The sequence below is a fragment of the Aptenodytes patagonicus genome, chromosome 2 (genome assembly GCF_965638725.1).
Source record: "Aptenodytes patagonicus chromosome 2, bAptPat1.pri.cur, whole genome shotgun sequence".
Classification (NCBI taxonomy): Eukaryota; Metazoa; Chordata; class Aves; order Sphenisciformes; family Spheniscidae; genus Aptenodytes; species Aptenodytes patagonicus.
Window position 1 is genome coordinate 95,072,912 of NC_134950.1, and position 19,453 is coordinate 95,092,364.

The 19,453-nt window shown below is 50.2% G+C and overlaps 1 protein-coding gene across 1 annotated transcript; it reads right to left on the minus strand.

Annotated features, from left to right (window-relative positions):
• Positions 1–16,433: 16,433 nt before the first annotated feature.
• Positions 16,434–18,037, minus strand: FOXQ1 (forkhead box Q1). The gene has a single exon (XM_076332258.1). The coding sequence runs from the start codon at positions 18,035–18,037 to the stop codon at positions 16,808–16,810; it is 1,230 nt and encodes a 409-aa protein (XP_076188373.1). The 3' UTR covers positions 16,434–16,807.
• Between the last annotated feature and the right edge of the window lie 1,416 nt (positions 18,038–19,453).

Below are 19,453 nucleotides of genomic sequence, written 5' to 3' on the forward strand. Positions count from 1 at the left end.
CTAAGCTATGGAGAATAGGTGTGCCAGAGACAGGACCTTGGGCTAACCAGACCCTTGCTTTGACATAGGACAGGTGGATTTTTAAATTGGACATATCTGAGGGGATTTGGGAATCACATGGCTTCCTATGAGAAGATGCATAACAATTCTCACAGTCTAGCTTGGTGTTTCTTGTGAGATTTTCCACCAATTATCATAGAATCATAGAACCATTGAGGTTGGAAAAGACCTCTAAGATCATCGAGTCCAACCGTCAACCCAACACCACCATGCCCACTAAACCATGTCCCTAAGTGCCTCATCTACTCGTCTTTTAAATACCTCCAGGGATGGAGACTCCACCACTTCCCTGGGCAGCCTGTTCCAATGTTTAACCACTCTTTCAGGAAAGAAATTTTTCCTTATATCCAACCTAAACCTCCCCTGCCGCAACTTGAGGCCATTTCCTCTTGTCCTATCGCTAGTTACTTGGGAGAAGAGACCGACACCCACCTCGCTACAACCTCCTTTCAGGTAGTTGTAGAGAGCGATGAGGTCTCCCCTCAGCCTCCTTTTCTGCAGGCTAAACAACCCCAGTTCCCTCAGCCGCTCCTCATAAGACTTGTTCTCCAGACCCCTCACCAGCCTCGTTGCCCTTCTCTGGACACGCTCCAGCACCTCAACGTCCTTCTTGTAGTGAGGGGCCCAAAACTGAACACAGTATTCGAGGTGCGGCCTCACCAGGGCCGAGTACAGGGGCACGATCACTTCCCTACTCCTGCTGGCCACACTATTTCTGATACAGGCCAGGATGCCATTGGCCTTCTTGGCCACCTGGGCACACTGCCGGCTCATGTTCAGCCGGCTGTCGACCAGCACCCCCAGGTCCTTTTCCGACAGGCAGCTTTCCAGCCACTCTTCCCCAAGCCTGTAGCGCTGCATGGGGTTGTTGTGGCCGAAGTGCAGGACCCGGCACTTGTCCTTGTTGAACCTCATACAGTTGGCCTGGGCCCATCGATCCAGCCTGTCCAGGTCCCTCTGCAGAGCCTTCCTACCCTCGAGCAGATCAACACTCCCGCCCAACTTGGTGTCATCTGCAAACTTACTGAGGGAGCACTCAATCCCCTCATCCAGATCATCAATAAAGATATTGAACAAGACCGGCCCCAGTACTGAGCCCTGGGGAACACCGCCCGTGACCGGCTGCCAACTGGATGTAACTCCATTCACCACAACTCTCTGGGCCCGGCCGTCCAGCCAGTTTTTGACCCAGCGCAGAGTCCACCTGTCTAAGCCGTGAGCCGCCAGCTTCTCTAAGAGAATGCTGTGGGAAACAGTGTCAAAGGCCTTGCTGAAGTCCAGGTAGACCACATCCACAGCCTTTCCCTCATCCACTAGGCGGGTCACCTGGTCATAGAAGGAGATCAGGTTGGTCAAGCAGGACCTGCCTTTCATGAATCTGTGCTGGCTGGGCCGGATCCCCTGGTTGTCCCGCTCATGCCTTGTGAGCGCCCTCAAGATGAACCGCTCCATAATCTTCCCCGGCACCGAGGTCAGGCTGACAGGCCTGTAGTTCCCCAGATCCTCCTTCCAGCCCTTCTTGTAGATGGGCGTCACATTGGCAAGCCTCCAGTCGTCTGGGACCTCCCCCGTTAACCAGGACTGCTGATAAATGATGGAGAGCGGCTTGGCGAGCTCCTCCGCCAGCTCCCTCAGCACTCTCGGGTGGATCCCATCCGGCCCCATAGACTTGTGAGTGTCCAGGTGGCATAGCAGGTCATTGACTGCTTCCTCTTGGATTACGGGGGGTTCATCCTGCTCGCTGTCCCTGTCTTCCAGCTCGGGGGGCCGAGTACCCTGAGGATAACTGGTCTGCCTGTTAAAGACTGAGGCAAAGAAGGCATTGAGTACCTCAGCCTTTTCCTCATCCTCAGTGACAATGTTCCCCCCTGCATCCAATAAAGGATGGAGATTTTCCTTGGCTCTCTTCTTGTCATTAATATATTTGTAAAAACTTTTTTTGTTGTCTTTAACGACAGCGGACAGATTGCGTTCTAGCTGCTTTTGCCTTTCTCATTTCTTCTCTGCACGACCTAACGAGATCCCTGTATTCTTCTTGAGTCGCCTGCCCCTTCTTCCACAAGTGGTAAACTCTCCTTTTTTCCCTGAGTCCCAGCAAGAGCTCCCCGTTCAGCCAGGCCGGTCGTCTTCCCCGCCCGTTCTTCTTACGGCATACAGGGACAGCCTGCTCCTGCGCCTTTAAGACTTCCTTCTTGAAGATCGTCCAGCCTTCCTGGACCCCTTTGCCCTTCAGGACCGTCTCCCACGGGACTCTCTCAACCAGCGTCCTGAACAGGCCAAAGTCTGCCCTCCGGAAGTCCATGGTTGCGGTTTTGCTGCCCCCCCTCCTTACTTCACCAAGAAGCGAGAATTCTATCATTTCATGGTTGCTAAGCCCAAGACGGCCTCCGACCACCACATCTCCCACCAGTCCTTCTCTGTTAGTAAATGGCAGGTCAAGCGAGGCACCCCCCCTGGTAGGCTCACTTACCAGCTGTGTCAGGAAGTTGTCTTCCACACACTCCAGGAACCTCCTAGACTGCTTCCTCTCTGCCGTGTTGTATTTCCAGCAGACGTTCGGGAAGTTGAAGTCCCCCACGAGAACAAAGGCTAGCAATTGAGAGACTTCTGCCAGCCGCTTGTAGAACGCTTCATCCGCCCCTTCATCCTGGTTGGGTGGTCTATAACAGACTCCCAGCAGGATATCTGCCTCGTTGGCCTTCCCCCTCATCCTTACCCATAAACACTCAACCGTACCATCATCACAATCGTTGAGCTCTATACAATCGAAACACTCCCTAACATACAGGGCCACCCCACCGCCTCTCCTTCCTCGCCTGTCCCTTCTGAAGAGTCTATAGCCATCCATTGCAGCACTCCAGTCATGAGAGTCACTTATGGGTCCATTGGAAAGACCTATATGGGTCGGATGTAAACCTAGGCTTTAAGTAAGATGTATTTGAGCTGCGTGGTGTGTGCTGGAGTTCTCTTGGACAGAGCAGCCAGGGAAGAGGTAATCCTCCTGGCAGGGCATGCTGGTGGTAGTCTGGCAAACCTGTCTGCCCTGCTTGGGTCTTTCAGCATCCCATACAGGTACAGGCTGAGAGATGATGTTGCCAGAGCTCCCAGGTTCAAGTGAAACATATGGGCCCCTGGGGTGATGAATGGTGTAGTCACCTGTGCCACTCTTGGTGCAGGTGCATGCCACTGTCCAGAAAGGAGACCCATTCCCTCGCTTTCCCAAGTCAAAAGGCTGCATTCCTTCCTCTTTGTAGCATGTGGGCCTTTCTCTGATTGCAGAGCAAGAAACTGGCTCTGCAAATCCCTTTTTCATACAAAACCTTTATTCTCCATGGTCCCATTTACAACAGTACTGGCAGGTTTAAGATTTTATTTTTTTGTAGCTATGAGCCCTGTGTTCATAGTTCAAATGTGACCAAATTTAACCTACATTTCTTCTCTGTCATATTACACAGCTTTTAACCAAGACAAACTTGTTATTTCAGTGAATACAAATATGTATTTATTTGTGCAGCCAGGAAAATAATATTCAGGCTTTTTTGCCATGTAAGTGTTAATGATGAGTTGTCAGAATAACTGAGACTCCTATTTGTAGATAAAATATTGATGTATTGTTCAGATCATGTGTATTGATAAAATGAATATGAGCTCCTTTGATATTACTTTTATCAGATGATATTTATAAAACTTAAGTTTTTCACGATTTTTCTCCTTATTTTGTGGGAAGGTACTAAATAAAGCATGTACTGGAGGAAATGAAGCAAATGAAAAGCAGCAGTATGTTTGTCAGTGTTGATCAAGTCTCTGAAAAATAAACCAAATGAAAATTGGTTGAGACGAATAATTTCAAATAGGATTTTTTTCCACCTAATAGAAAACCATCTTTTGGTTTACTACAATTCTATGTTAATGAAAATATGTAAATTCCATTTAAATGTTATCATTTTTTTTCTGTATGTTCAATCTGTAATAAAGTAAGGAGAGAGAGCCTTATGCAAATAGGGCTACCAGTCAAACTTCTCTACTAGTCTGTACATGTAAACATCTCAGAGCCCAGGTATGTTTTCAACCTGATATGGATGATCAACACTATATAGTTATCACATACCAGTGTAACTTGAACAGTAGTTGAGTTTACATGATAGAAAATGATGATAACGTATCCGTGCATTGATGGGCAGAAGGGAACCCTCAGGGCGGTGTGCTCAGAGGGTGATAAGAGTGTTTAAGTTGGAGACTTATAAACCTCTTGACTTGCGACTGAAGTGCTGTCAGACAGAGCTGCAGCAAGGCCTTCGGGAGACTCTCTAAGTTGTTCCTTCCTCCTTTCTCAGGCTCCTTCCAGTTGCTGCTGTGGATGATAACTGATCGTCCTGAGAGGCAGCAGTGGTTTGGGCGAAGCTGGTATCCCTGCAGACAGCCTGTGGAGCAGCTTTGGTTAGAGGAACGTGAATACATCACTCTGGACCTCAGGAGTGTCTCCAAAGTCCTGGGCCTCATATATGAGGGAGTGACTTTCTTCTACTTTGCTAGAGAATGATGAGTCACTGACTGTCCATGGGCATCTGACTAACTCCTGCCTATCATGACTCTCCCTGAAGAATGAGTGTGTATTTTGAAGGCTTAGTTTTCTTGTGTTATGCCCATCAAGGGGATATGCTGTTGGGAGACATGGTCAGGTAGATCTTCCAGATGTTGCTCATTGATTTTGCCTCACACTGGAGTCAAAAGGCTCCTTCTGTTTACAGTAAAGATGGCATTGCATGGACTTCTGGGTGGCATTGTATGAGACAGAGGATTTTCCTGCCTGTCTGGGGCAGAACCTTGCAGAGGCTGTGGGATGGGCTGTTAACACACAAAAGTAGGCATGCTTGGTTGTTTAACCTATTCTTTGCTGCATGCTGAAAACCTCAGAAAAAGTGAATGCAGCCTGGCCCATGGTAAACTCAGCACCCTGAAATCCTATGGGTCCCTCACAGCATGCTGCAGTTGTGGCCTTAAGGCTTTTCATAATTAAACATCAGTTTCTATGTAAGTAATTAGCATGTTCAGCATCTGAAGATTTCAAATTTGGCTCTTATATAGGAGAGTTTAAAGAAACAGGGTGGAGAAAGATGAAAACATATAGCAAACTATCAGATGAAAATGGGTTTTATGATTTTTTTTTGGCTTTATGCCAAAATAAGCTTCTTGCTCAAAACAAAGTTTCATGCTAGTGTTTGAGCCTTCTAATTTGAACACTTATTTGGCCTTTTAATAATGCAAGGGACACAAAAATACCCCTTCATGACTCTGGTTGCTCAATTTGGCTGGGGTTTCCCATTGCCATCTTTCTCAGACTATTTATAGAATAGCAATTAAGATTACAGTATAGCTGCTCGCATTTAGTTCCTGGCTCTTCTGGGTTTTGAGCCACTCCCAACAAGAGCTGAATGACTGAGATATTTAGTGTCCATGAGAACTCCTGCTGAGATCAGCTGGAGCTATCTGTCATGTAGATGTGTATACCTTGAAAACAAATGGGTCTTATTTTTTTGGTATCATCAACTTTTTTTCTGTTGTGAAATGAAATTGTGAGGCTGAAGCTAAACAGAAAACATACGTCCCAGTCAATATATGGACATACATTTTCAGTATTTCTCAGTCTGTTCTTGCCATTGAGTGGGAAATTTATCAAATAAATAGAAAGGAGCTCATCATTACATGCATCCATTCCTACCAGTCCTTTTTGGGGGGTATATGTTATCCATACAATTCAAGTGTCTTAAGGCTGTCATGAAATGGTTGGTTTGTGTTGTTCTTGACCATTTGCTAGCTTTTATAGCTTGTGTATATGGGCTTGGATGTAATTGGTATCAGCAGAAACTGCATGCAGTAGGCATGGTCTGAGGGCAGTATATGCCACTTTGAGGAATGGACTCTAGTAATGAGTTTATGGATACCAAGTCCTCCTTTTGGTGTCATACATGCCTGTGATACTCCTGTGCTGCACTTTGTATAGTGATGGCTGATAGATCCGGGCTATAGACACAATCTCTGATTGTAGGATGCTGCTTGCTGGCCTTGCATCAGAGGGGATGGATGGATGGTGCTTATGAAAGCAACCAACCAAAATAAATTGAACTCAAGCAGTGTTCAATCCTGTTTTGCAAGCAATTAAATAAGCATGAATACGAGGATGAGGGTACAGTTTTGTCAGACCTTATCACATTCGGGAGACCCGTAGGCACCAGCATGCTAAGCCGGGCTTCATGTCCTGGTGAGGAAAAGCAGAACTGTGCCAAAGGGAAGGGTCCCACGGCTTAGATTATTATCTGAGTTAGACTCAACTCCAGGTGCATGTGACTGTTCAGAAATTGCAAAACCTCATTTCTAAAAGGATACTATGACAGGGTGTGCATGATACCAGACAGTCTGCCTTTTTGATTGCAGGTGTCCCCTGTATTAGAATAGATTCTGGTAAAGTAACGACTGCCTGTGTTCCTGATAAAGCTAACTACCAGAAGTACTCCAAATGCAAAAAATATGGCTTAGTTTACAACAGGTTTCTATATATCCTGATATCAAGCTGGCTGAAAAGATTTTGACTTCTATGTACGTGCACATCCAGAATTCTACGACTTAAATATTTAAAACATCCATTCTTTTCCAGAGGTCCTTTTTCTCACTTGGAATAAACCTTCTGACTTCCATTGAGTCAGGGCCCTGAGAACAATATTCCTTTTAATTGCACAAGACTGTTTCCTTCCCACAATAACTAGTTATTGGATGATGCAGGAATCCTATAGGAAGAAAAATAGAGCGTGATCCTGTAATTTAAACAGTGCACTACAATGGTACGTTCACTGAATTAAAAGGGGCTAAAATAATGGTGTATGAGCACAATGGTCCCAGTTTTTGAATGATTAGCTTTAAGATGTTTTAATGTAGGGTTTGTTTTTTATGTAACACTAATATAAATAAAACTAAAATAGTTACTAATTGCTGATATCACCCCGTGACCTGAAAATAAAAAGGCCTATATGGTACCTCAGAGTACGACAGTAAACTGCAACTTCTGTTAATTAGCGCAAGCACTAGCTCTAGAACTATTTATCCCATCCTCTTCTCTGCTAGACCAGCTTACTCGTCCAACTAACAGGCTTTTGGCACCATTCCAGCGTCCACAAACCTGCATGTGAACTGATTGATTTCTAGCTGCTTCAGATGTTGTTTCCCAGTTTGAGGAGTCATCTCCACCCTGCAGGAAACCCCAGCATAATTTCCCAACATTTAAATCAAACTATGAAAATGTATGCCTTTCACATATTTTTAAGCTAGTTATGGGATCTTTTGGTCTTGAGATTTCAGTCGTACAAGGAACAAAAAACTGTCTAATTCAAATTTTACTGATGCAAATATTAACTAAAAGTAATTTGGGTAGCCTTACAATCCTTGTTCTGGTTGTTTGTGCTGGAGAGGAAGAAATTATAATAACAAGATGATAGCATGTGCTGAGCTTGTCGAGTCAACTGGCCAGATTTGAACCCGTCATCTGTGGTGACAGAAGCGATAATGCACAGAGGAAATTCTCCCTTGAAGTCACTGGGAACAGTATGGGGTGGGGGGAACCTACTCCTAGCAAAGGGTAAAACCAATCTCCTTTATACAGAGTAAAAGAGATGGGGAGCAGTGCCTAGTCCCTGGAGAATAGGAAAATTTAAACCTGAATGTTCCTGTAGAACTCTGACAAATATTTCATTTTGCTAGCTGTAGAAGACCCAGAGATTGCCCATACTTCCTTGGGAACTGGCACTAACGGTGGCATACGTTTATTTTGCTTCAGCTGAAGTCTCAGCAGTGACTTTGTCACAGCATGTGTGCGTTGAGCTGAGCTAGGGGCTCTGACCAGAAAGAATGCAGTTTATATGCCTTTCTTATCTTCCCAGCTCAGCATCTGGAAGGAGAGGTGGTGTCTGCAAGAGACTTGGGGTAAAGTCGTCTTAGCAAAGGATGCTGGCATCAAAAGAGTCTATGGCAAGTTCTGTCATTCTGTGCTCAACGTTTTGTAGAATAGACTCAAGGGAGAAATTGCTTCTGCTTCCTCAAGGATAGCCTTGGATAAGGGCAAGTAAGATAAGGGAGCAGAGGGAGGTGAAAGGGGAAGGTTGTTCCTCTGCTTGAACAAGACTTTGTTGAAATGTTACACTGAAGGGGTTTTTTTTGGTGGTTATTGCCAGAAGGTTGGGTGACTGCAGTCTGTGTACTCCATTGTCATGTGTTAGCCTGGGTCTTGGAAGATAACTTATAACTTTTGTCCTTCTTTAACCTGCTTCTTCTGGAGCTGGGGGGCATGGGAAGAAGCTGACATGACTCCAGGTATTGTGACACAGAAAGCTATGCCTTTGCCATGTCTTATGATTAGTCATAAAGAGATACTCCAGAGAAGTTCAGAGAAAAACAGAAATGACTAGGGGGGTTCCTGGACTGACTTATGAGGAAAAAGTGAGAAAGTTGCTGCTGTGCATCTGTACAGTTCTGCTAAGTGATTAATGGGGAATGTGATGATAACATGCAACTAATTGAGGCTTGTACATGCCAAAGAGAGGGGAATTACTTCAGTGTTGTATGATGAGGATGAGTAATGAGCACATACTGCTGTATTGTAGATGGCTGGATGAAGTACCCAGAGCAACAGCAGTTGCTTGATGGTGAAAGAGAATTGCGTTAGACACTTGGTTTAGGAATATCAAATACTAAAAGTCTGTCATTACCTGGTGATGCAACTTAACTTTTCTCACAAAGAAAGCCATATTTTCTGTGCGGTTTCTTCTTCATAGCTTAGGATGTTTTAAACAAGGCTACTAGATAGTGCCTTGCTTCATAAGTTATTAAAAATAAACTGGAAGAAACTGCACTGGAAGGAAAGTGAATTGGGCAATTCTAGAAGCCTCTCATGTCTGCATTTTCATAGACTCTTATTAAAAACCTAGGGAAAACTATTTCTGTAGTGACATGCCACAATTTTCAACAGTAAATGCTGTGTAAAGAATTGAAATAAACAGTTTGGTGTCATATGTCTGTTTTGAAAGGCTGTAGGTAACCTCTGAGGTCTTACAGAAAATTATCTTTTCAAAACCTTGAAATAAGATTGCCAACTTCTACTTGGAATATTGAAGTTTATCTGGCCATTTGTAACAGCTACTGATAAAAATACAAGTTTAGGAAATCATACTCTCAGGTTTCTGCTGAAACTTTTAAGATCTCTAAGTCAGGTAACTAAAAGTTCTGCCAAAGTAAAATGAATTTCACAGAAGCGATCTTGCTTAAGACTCTTCTGTCCAGTGAGGTAGCCTGGGATACAATATGGAGCCACAGAATACCAGCAGTTAAGCCCAGTTTGGCTCTGGCATGATATTCGTTAACATTGCTTCTCTACAGCAGACTAAAAATACTTTAGTAATAGTAAGGATAACATGAAATACACTGTTTATGTGAAGGGTCACTAGTTGGCTGTCAGATGTTATTGGAGTGTTACTCCAGCACCCAACTATTACTTAAAATAACAGCAGCACAAACACAGCTAAGATAAACCCATTGGACCCTAAACCAGCTAAATTATACTTATTAAAACATTTATGAACCCTTATGTACTGCTTATAAACATGTACTCGATGAATAGCTATGATCAGGAAACACCTACAGTGGAATTTGGAAAATCAGATGTCAACCCATTTTTCATTTTTTCTCTCCTGCTTTTCTATCTGATGGCCCTTGGTCCTGCTTCCCACATACTCTGCTCAAGACATTGTACTGAAGAGTAGAGTTGTATTGCTCCATCTTGAATATTCTCTGCTTTGCTATTAAGGAGAGGAAAGAACCCACAGAAGTATTGCTTTTCCCCATAGCAAAGGAGGCTATTAGTATGCCATCCTGCTTGAAAGAGCTCCGAAATTTTGAAACATGTCATAACAAAGAAAACAATACCATGGTGCAAGAGCACAATATTATGACAGTGTGTTCTCCCAATCCTTCCTCATACACACGCCCTCTGGCTCTGGAAAAGAGGACAAAGGCCTAGTCCATCCAGATGTATCGAGGTAAAACTTCCTGAAGGCAGTAACAATGTTCAGCTCCTATGCAGGGCTGGAGACTACGTAAATTACTAGCTTTTCTGAAGCTGGCAGTCTATATAACCTAAATAATGATGCATTAATATAGGTTTGAATGTCTAGAGAGGGCCAGGCTCTCCCTAGCCATCTGTCCGATTTTATGATGGGGTACTTGGGCTTCATAGATGGCTTTTCTGAAGCTGGTTTTGAGACTTCTGAGAGTGTCAGTGAAGACAGCAGAGTTTATTCAAGAGGAAAATGTTTCCTCTACAGAACATAAATGAAAAATGGAACCATATTCACCCCATTATTAAAGAGGTACTGCAGCGCTAGGCAAAGTTGCAACAGGATACAACCGCCCTTGCCAAAATCACAGCTTTAGTGCCTTGAATTTGGCTGGAGGTGGATTTCAACTTTGTTTTTATGTCCACTTCAGACTTAAAAGGCAAAAAGCCTGGCACAATAAAGGGACTCTCTTGTCTGTTATTAAATGAAACACCTCCCCCAGCTCAATGAAGAATTGTGCAAAATCTGGAGTTCGGTTCAGAAGCTCTACCCTTCCATGTGGGACTGCAGTCATTCCCCTTGCTCTCATGTAGGAAGTTTCACCTTGGGCTACTGTGGTGGGTTGACCCTGGCTGGACACCAGGTGCCCACCAAAGCCACTCTATCACTCCCCTCCTCAGCTGGACAGGGGAGAGAAAGTATAACGAAAGGCTCGTGGGTCGAGATAAGGACAGGGAGAGATCACTCACCAATTACCGTCACGGGCAAAACAGACTCGACTTGGGGAAAATGAATTTATTACCAATCAAATCAGAGTAGGGTAATGAGAAATAAAAACAAATCTTAAAAACACCTTCCCTCTGCCTCTCCCTTCTTCCTGGGCTTAACCTCACTCCCAATTTTCTCTACCTCCTCCCTGCCGAGTGGCGCAGGGGGACGGGGAATGGGGGTTGCAGTCAGTTCATCACACGTTGTCTCTGTCGCTCCTTCCTCCTCAGGGGGAGGACTCCTCACGCTCTTCCCCTGCTCCAGCATGGGGTCCCTCCCATGGGAGACAGTCTTCCATGAACTTCTCCAATGTGCGTCCTTCCCACAGGCCGCAGCTCTTCACAAACTGCTCCAGCGTGGGTCCCTCCATGGGATGCAGTCCTTCACGAACAGACTGCTCCAGCGTGGGTCCCTTGTGGGGTCACAGGTCCTGCCAGCAAACCTCCTCCAGCGTGGGCTCCTCTCTCCACGGGGCCACAGGTCCTGCCAGGAGCCTGCTCCAGCACGGGCTTCCCACAGGGTCACAGCCTCCTTTGGGCATCCACCTGCTCTGGTGTGGGGTCCTCCACGGGCTGCAGGTGGATATCTGCTCCACCGTGGACCTCCATGGGCTGCGGGGGGACAGCCTGCCTCACCACGGTCTTCACCACTGGCTGCAGGGGAATCTCTACTCCGGCGCCTGGAGCACCTCCTCCCCCTCCTTCTTCACTGACCTTGGTGTCTGCAGAGTTGTTTCTCTCACATATTTTCACTCCTCTCTCCCGCTGCAATTGCTGCTGTGCAGGTTTTTTTTTTCTCCCTTCTTAAATACGTTATCACAGAGGCGCTACCAGTCGCTGATGGGCTTGGCCTTGGCCAGCAGCGGGTCCGTCTAGGAGCCATCTGGCACTGGCTCTATCGGCCATAGGGGAAGCTTCTAGCAGCTTCTCACAGAAGCCACCCCTGTAGCCCCCCTGCTACCAAAACCTTGCCACGTGAACCCAATATAGCTACTTAAGGCATGGTACAAAAGATGAAGGACCTGTGAATCTGAGTCCTTTGTATGTGCCTTTTTCTGGGGTGAAATTTCTTTTTGTTAAGGGTCTTCTGTGTCTGTGACATCCTGCCAAGGTACCTAAGAATCTCCCTTTTGAAAAAGGGTTTGGGGCAAAAAAAACAGATGAGGTCTTGAGGCAAAATTACATCCATCCTCTTTCAGTCCTCTCAGCATCTAGTGTGAAATTAAGCTGATACCAAGGGCTGCACTTTTGCTTAGGATCTTTCACTAGAGATCTGTGTTGAATTGAGTCTTGTAGCTAGCACTGCTGTGCTGAGATGGCTCTTGAATGAAGCGATTGATTTCAGTGGACTTCTTCCTGAGTAAGGGTTAGGGATACTGAAGGGCTACTTATCCCATCTTACGGGTCATGGGGAGTCTAAGAGCTGAAAGCAAGTTTCAGGCTTCATCAGATCTGGCTGGTGAAAAATGGGGTTAATTAATCTGATGGGAAGATAACACAATCAAAATGCTGCCTTACTGACATCTCGCCACTAATTTTAAAGAGTAAAACTCTTTGCCTGCACTATAAAGGAGAATAGGCACAGTATTACTGTATTCTCCTGCTGCATGGGATCCATGTAATACGTACAAGCTGTTATCCACAGATCACTTTCGCAAACTTGTTTCTTCTGTGAGCTAGTGTTTGGCATCCATTAATTCCTGAAGTGTTTAAACTTCTCCTTTGTAAGAATTTGAACTTAATCCATAAAGGAGGAGTTTATGCAGTTCTGCTGCTCAGTAGGTTAAAATTTTAAGAGCTTTAGGAAAGTGGTTAGGTCTAACATTATTCAAGCAAGAAACTCGTTTTATCACGGGGGGGAGGGGGGAGAAAGTGAGAAGCCCTGCAAAAATGTTTGATGAAAATATTTTGATTGTCAGGTATGATTTTTTTTCTCTTTAAAGCATACTAAGACATTCAGAACCTGCAAGAGATGGAACAAAAAGCCTCGGAAACAAAATATATTTATTTGGAAAGCCAAATCTCTTTTCAAAAATCCAGTTGAAACCAGAGCCCAGTCGGACCAGAATTCATGTGCAATTCTGCTCAGGCTGGGGTTTTCACCAAGTGCTGCACAAAGAAAGTCCGGAGAGCGCGGGGCAGCCAGCATGGGATGTTTGCAGATCCTCTCACGTGCCGATGAAGAGACTGTTACACTCCCTGTTCCAGCCAGGCTTTCTGTGCCCCTGACATCAGTTTTGCCTGTACAGCATGTAAAAATCCCTCAAGTACCCCGAACTGCACCTATCCAACAAACACTCAGATACTCTGGGTGATGTAGACCGTCGTAGGGCTGAAAGAACAGGGCACAAAAGTATCGGCTTACTGCTCATGTGTCGAATATCAAAAGGAGAAAGGCTTTGTCTCTCTTCTGTCATCCTGATTTATTAGACGTTAAGAAAGACAAAGTACCCAGACATACAAACGTCGCTGTTTTGGGAAGGTCTGCGAAATGGTTAATGTGCTTGTTCCGCACAAAAATGTAAAGTGTCGGTTCTCTGATTACCTGCTGCTGGAAAGTGTTTGGACAGGTGCTGTGTTTCACCGGCCGTCTGTCACAGCTGACAGCCCGGATTTATGGCTGTACACCAGGGCTGGCCTGCCCCCTCCGCCGGCTCCGGCCCGGGTCCGGCTCCGGGTCCCGGCCAGCCGGGCGCCCCGGGGCGGGGGCTGCGGGCAGGGCCCTCCCGCCTCTCTACCGGCTCCGCGGAGCCGGCGTGCGGCTGCCCCTGCAGCGTCCGCCGGGCAGGATGACAGCCGGGAGCCGGCCGGTTTTTTAAAAATTACGTTTCCCCCTGTAAATTCACTTGCGTGTCAACAAACTGTTCCAGCCCCCTCGCTCAGAAACGCAGGCACGGTCTAAGCAGTACCGCGAATGGGGCAATTTCCACCCAAAGGTCAACGGGGGGAAATTCGTCCCTTGTCTCCTCTTCGGGGGATGGGAAGAGGAACCCGTGTCGGAACGGGAGGAGGCGGAGAAGACCCGACCCTTCAGCAAGGGAAAGCCCCCCCAGCCCTGCCGCCGAGGGGGCTCCGGACAGCGGGAGGTACCTGCCCGCCCTGCCCGCCTTCCCGGCGCCTCGCCCGGCAGCCCGGATGCCACGGGGTCCCTCAAATCCTGATCCCGACCTGCTGGGGAAATCCGAGCAAGCATCGGGAAAGGGCCGCGGGGACGCAGATACCCCCTATACTGCACTGCTGAGGAACGTTTCCCGACGTATCCAAAAATCGAGATTCAAGGAAGAGAAACACTTATTAACGAGGCACGTCTCGAACTCCGTGGGCTTCTTGTCTTTTTTAATGCTAAATTAATAAAAAGGGACTTTTCTAAAAGTAAAAAGCCGAGTGCCATCCTTTTAAGCGTACGTTTACACACACATTCATCCCTACTCACATTTACGTACATCCGATTAAATACACGCTTGTGGCTGTGATAACAAATCCCACGTTCCGTCAAGGTGCTTTTAACATACCCCGAAATGTCACCATTACAGAGGGACAAAACTAAAAGGTATTAGCAGCTGCAGTACTTACTGACGGCTCATGTGGACTCCTATAAAGAAAGAGATGTTAAAATACAAGCTAAAGGAGAGGGTAGATTATCGAAGGGTAGATTAATATTTGCACAGAGCCTTGAAGGCAGAGCGATGTCGAAATAGCGTGTGCGTGTGTGCGTATGTGTGCATGCGTGTGTGTACATAAAAACCAATTCCTTCAAGGGTTGGATTACTTCATACATTAGTCACTAATCTCCCGCAATGTTCTGATGAATGTTATGGTCTGAGCTAAACACACCGTGAAATCTGCTTGAGCTTTATTGAAACAAGTCGGTGTTTTCGCCCGCAGATTGTTCTGTTTGAAGCTTTCCTTTCCCAACCCACCTTCGCTATTCGGCAAAACTGCTGCGAGAGGATAGAAGCTGTTCAGCGGCTGAACCCCGGCGGTGAGGGAAAAGGAGGTGGGGGAGAAAGTCCAGGGTCCGAAATAAGAGTAATTAGAAAAAAAGAACAAGCAGCGCCCCAAATTCTGCTTATCGTCGTTTGTTTAGGTGATCTGCGCTTACAGAAGACTAGGAGGGGGAAAAGCCCGCCTATTTTCATCCTTTTTTAGATTAAAACAAAGAAACGAACAAACAAGCCCCGAATTATCATTTCGGCGTTTGTTTAAAGCTCTTCAAGGTCGGGGACGCCACTGAACTGTAATTCAGTACCACGGGCAGTTAAAACCCCATCTTTTCCCTTTTCCGAGTCAAGTCTTTCTGAGGCTTTCCTGATCGCTTCTGACAACACGGAACAGCCTTAACGCAACACGCGTCGGGAGAAGGCAACGCCTGCAAACTTTTTATTACCAGCAAATATTCGATAGCGTTCCCCCTGCTGAGGTTTCGCCCGCTGTAGATGCCAGCGGGGCTGCCTCCACCAGAAGCAGCTGGAGCCCGGTCGTGCCAACGACCTTCCTGAAGCGAGTTTTCTTTGGACCGAGAGATGACAACAGGATTACGTTTCGTCTGCTGTCCTTCGGGGAAAAAAGAAGAAGAAGAAGGAGAAGAAGAAAGCAAAAAAGGGCAGGCAGACGCTCAGGACTCCCGCAGGCTGCCCCCAGGTCGGGCAGCCAGCCTGCAAATCTGCCTGCCTGCAAATCGCCAGCCTTTCCGCGGGGCTGAGCACCGGCGGGGCGACCCGATTTGACTCGAGGAATTGAAGAGGATTTCCAAACCTGGCGGCAGCCCAAGAGGAGAACCTCTCTCACCTCCCCTGGTCAAAATGAGGCGGGTCCGTACGTGGCACCTCTACCCGTCGGGACGGACGGGGAGGAAAGGGCGGGCAGCCCGGCCGCCCCCGCAGCCCGAGCGCTCCTCGGCCAAGGCTACCCCACGGCAGGCTCCCCTCCCTCCACGCCAGCACAGCCATCACGCTCTTCTCCTTATTACCGTCTTTATTTAGGGGGCTGCTTTTATTCGGGGGAGAGGAGGAAAAAAAAAAAGAAAGGGAAAAAACATTGTGGCCGAGCGTCAATAAAATGCACACGCACATATATTATATACAAACACAAAAATAAAATACGAAAAAAAAATTACTCTTCTCTTTCCAGTAGCAGTGGTCTTGGCCTTAAACGTACAACGCCAACCAGTACAGGAGACAACGCCTGACATTTCCTTGAGCCCTTCCCCCTCTCCCGCCCCCCCCCCCCCCCGAACAATAATTAATTAAAAAAGCTGCACTCTATTTGTGTTAAAAACACTACTTTTATAAATAATTTAATGTCCTCCCTTCCCACGAAACGCTAGTTGCCGGACAGGAGAAAAGGTTTCTTTTGGCACAGTGATGCATCGCTTTGCAGTACAGACCTACGGCTCCACAGCAGCCCCCGGCCCCCTCCCCTTCTCTCTCCCTGCTCCTCCCGGCAGGCGCCCCCGGCCCCCCTCCCTGCTCCCCGCCCTCCCAAGTGCACAGCGCATCCCCCGGCCGCCGCCACCGCGCGTCTCCGCGGGGGCACCCCCTGCTCCGCTGCCCGAGGCTTCGGTGGCAGGAGACGCGGGGACAAGAGGGGGGATAGAAAAGAGGCGGCGAGGGAATGGCTGAAGTCAAGTAGTCTCAACGAACAGTAAGAAGCACTTGAGGCTCATGGCTATGTCCAAAAGGACAGCTGTTTTGGTTTTTGGATTTTTTTTTTTTTTTTTGGTTTAAGTTAAACCCACTGTCATTTCACTAAGGCACAGTCACCGAGGCTTTTGCTTGGAGGCTTTGGTCGCCTCTGGAGTTAAAGTGCGGGATCCAGAGCCTCCTCCTTTCCCCCTCCCCGCCTCCCCGGGCAGGCCCCTCGCAGGGGAGGAGGGGGGCTCCATTAAGCCAGGGGGGTCTCCACGGCGTACGGCTGGAACGAGGCCGAGCCCCCCGCCGCTGGCTGCAGCGGCCCGGCCAGCCGGAGGGGCCCGTAGAGCGGGGAGCCGGGCGGCGGCCCTCGCCCGCCCTTGGGGAGGGCGGCGGGGAAGAGCGGCGCCCGCGGCCGCTCCGCCGGCGGCGGCTCGCCGTGGGCCAGCGCCTGCCGCCCGCCCCCCAGCAGCAGCGGCGGCGGCGGCTCGCCCAGCCCGTAGGCGCAGAGCTGCAGGAGGCCGCCGCCGTAGAGGGCGGCGGCGGGCGGGGGCTGCGCGGCAGGTGGGTAGGGGAGCAGCGGGTAGGGGCCGGGCAGCAGGTGCGGGGGCGCGGGCGGCGCCGGCCAGAGGAGGCGGGCGTGCGGCAGCGGCTGCTGCTGCGGGGCGGCGCGGGGCCCCGCCGGCCGCCGGAGGAGGCTCTCGATGGCGAAGGAGCTGGAGAACTTGGCGCCGCCGCCGCCCGCCGCCGCCGCCGCCCCGCCGCCCACCTTCGCGGCCTCCTTGGCGGCGGGGCCCGGCTCGCAGTTGCAGGGCGAGGAGGCGCAGCAGCACCGCGGGGAACCGCCGGGGGACGCAGCGCCCGCTCCGGCCGCCTCCTGCGGCGGCGGCTGCGGTGGGGCGGCAGCGGGGCGGGCGGGCTGCGGCGGCGGGGCGGCGCGGCTGAGGCGCTTGCGGCGGCGGCGGAAGACGCCGTCGGCGAAGGTGTACTCGCTGCTGGGGTTGAGCATCCAGTAGTTGTCCTTGCCCCAGGGCCGCGCCGGGTCGCGCAGCACCTTGACGAAGCAGTCGTTGAGGGAGAGGTTGTGGCGCACCGAGTTGCGCCAGCCGGTGTAGGCGCCGCGGAAGAAGGGGAAGCGGCTCATCAGGTAGTCGTTGATTTCGGCCAGGGTCAGGCGGCCGCCGGCCGAGTCGCGGATGGCCATGGCGATCAGGGCGATGTAGGAGTAGGGCGGCTTCGGCCGCCGCGTGTAGGGCTTCCCCTTGGCGCTCTCGGCCGGCGGCGGCGGCGGCTGCGGGGCGGGGGGCGGCGGCGGGGGGTGCCCCGGCCGCCCGGCCCCGCCGCCCGGGCTGTTGGCGGCGCAGTCGCCGTCCGAGCCCAGCTCGCTCTCAGCCGGCGCCGGGGAGAGGGAGCCGCTGCCTTCCTGGTCGCTGCCGGCGCTCAGCTTGTCCTCGTAGTGCTGCGAGAACACCTCCAGCTTCATGGCGGCGGCGCCGGCGGCCCCCCCGCGCCCCGCGGCTCCGCTGGGCGGGCGCGACACCCGCCCCTCGGCGCGGCCTCAAGGGCGGCGGGGGGCGGCGAGGCGACCCGGGGGGTTTCTGCCCCCGCGCCGGCTTGGACAGCTCCGCGGCGGCAGGCAGCGCAGGCGGGGCGGGCAGGGCAGGGCAGAGCAGGGCAGGGCAGCGGGGCTCCGCGGCCGCCTCGCCCGGCCTTCCCGGGGGTCGCTGTCAGGGGGCTGGCCCCTTCCCCGCCGGCGGGCGCCGAGGACAGGCGGCGGTGCCCTGCCGCCCTCGGCGGGAGACGGGGCGCTTCCTCCGGCTTCCACCTCCTTCTGCGCCACCGGGGCGCTCGCTCTCTTTCCGCCCCCCTCTTCGTCCTTCTCGCTCTTTACTCTCGCTGCTCCATGGGGCCGGAGGAGAGCGGGTTGCCGCGGAGGGGCGAGGAGGCCCCGGCGGGGCCGGTGCGAGCGGGCGGGCGGCTGCCGGAGCCGGCTCCTCTCCGCGTCCCCCCGAGCCCGGTCCTCCTCGGGGGCGCTGCCGATGTTGTCGTCCGGCGTTCCCCGGGCGCGGGGAGAAGCTCTCGCGGGACGTCGGGGTTACTCCTCTCTCCCCGGCTCCGGCCCCGTCAGTGCCGGGACGCCGGGCTGGCTCCTCGCTGCGGCGCGGGCAGCAGCCGGGTTATTAGGGTTATTAGTGTTATTGTCATTATCTCTCTCTTCCCCCGTGGTTGTGTGTCTCTCCACCACTTTCAGACCAGCCCATTATAACGCCGGCGAGAGGCGGAGCCAGGACAAAGATCTGAAAGAGTGGTGGGTGGAGAAGCAAGGTAGCAAAGGTGGGTATGCGCTAATAAGCCGTATCAGAGCCGTAATTAGCCGAGATGACAGCGAGGTCTTGTTGGAAAGTTATTTTGCGAAACTTGTTTGTATTTTCTCCTGCCAGGTCCCACCCCTTCCCGGGTATTTCGAACGAAGCCGCGGTTCGGCGCGACTTCGCAGAGCCGGGCCCGCCTCCCAGGTGTAAAATGCGGAATGACTTATAGGTGGCAGAGCAGAACCTGTTACGTGCAGTGATTTATTTTAATAGCGCCGTATATAGCAACAAGTTGTAATGTGACAGCTCAACAACCTGTTGGAAAATAATACACGGCTTCGCAGTTGTGAATTCCTAATGATTTATGTAGCCTGAAAAAGTCATTTCAGTCCTGGCCCCTCTGTCCTTCTGTCATAACCACACCCGGTGCAAGGGTAAAACGGGAACAGGTAGGCAATGCTGTGGGCTTTTGCTACGAGAGAATTAGTCAAAACCTTAACCTTAGTTTTAAGTGTGTTAATGTGCATATAGTCGCGTTGCTTGATCTCTTCTGGATGGTGCGTTTGTAACCTCTCTAACTGTTGCTC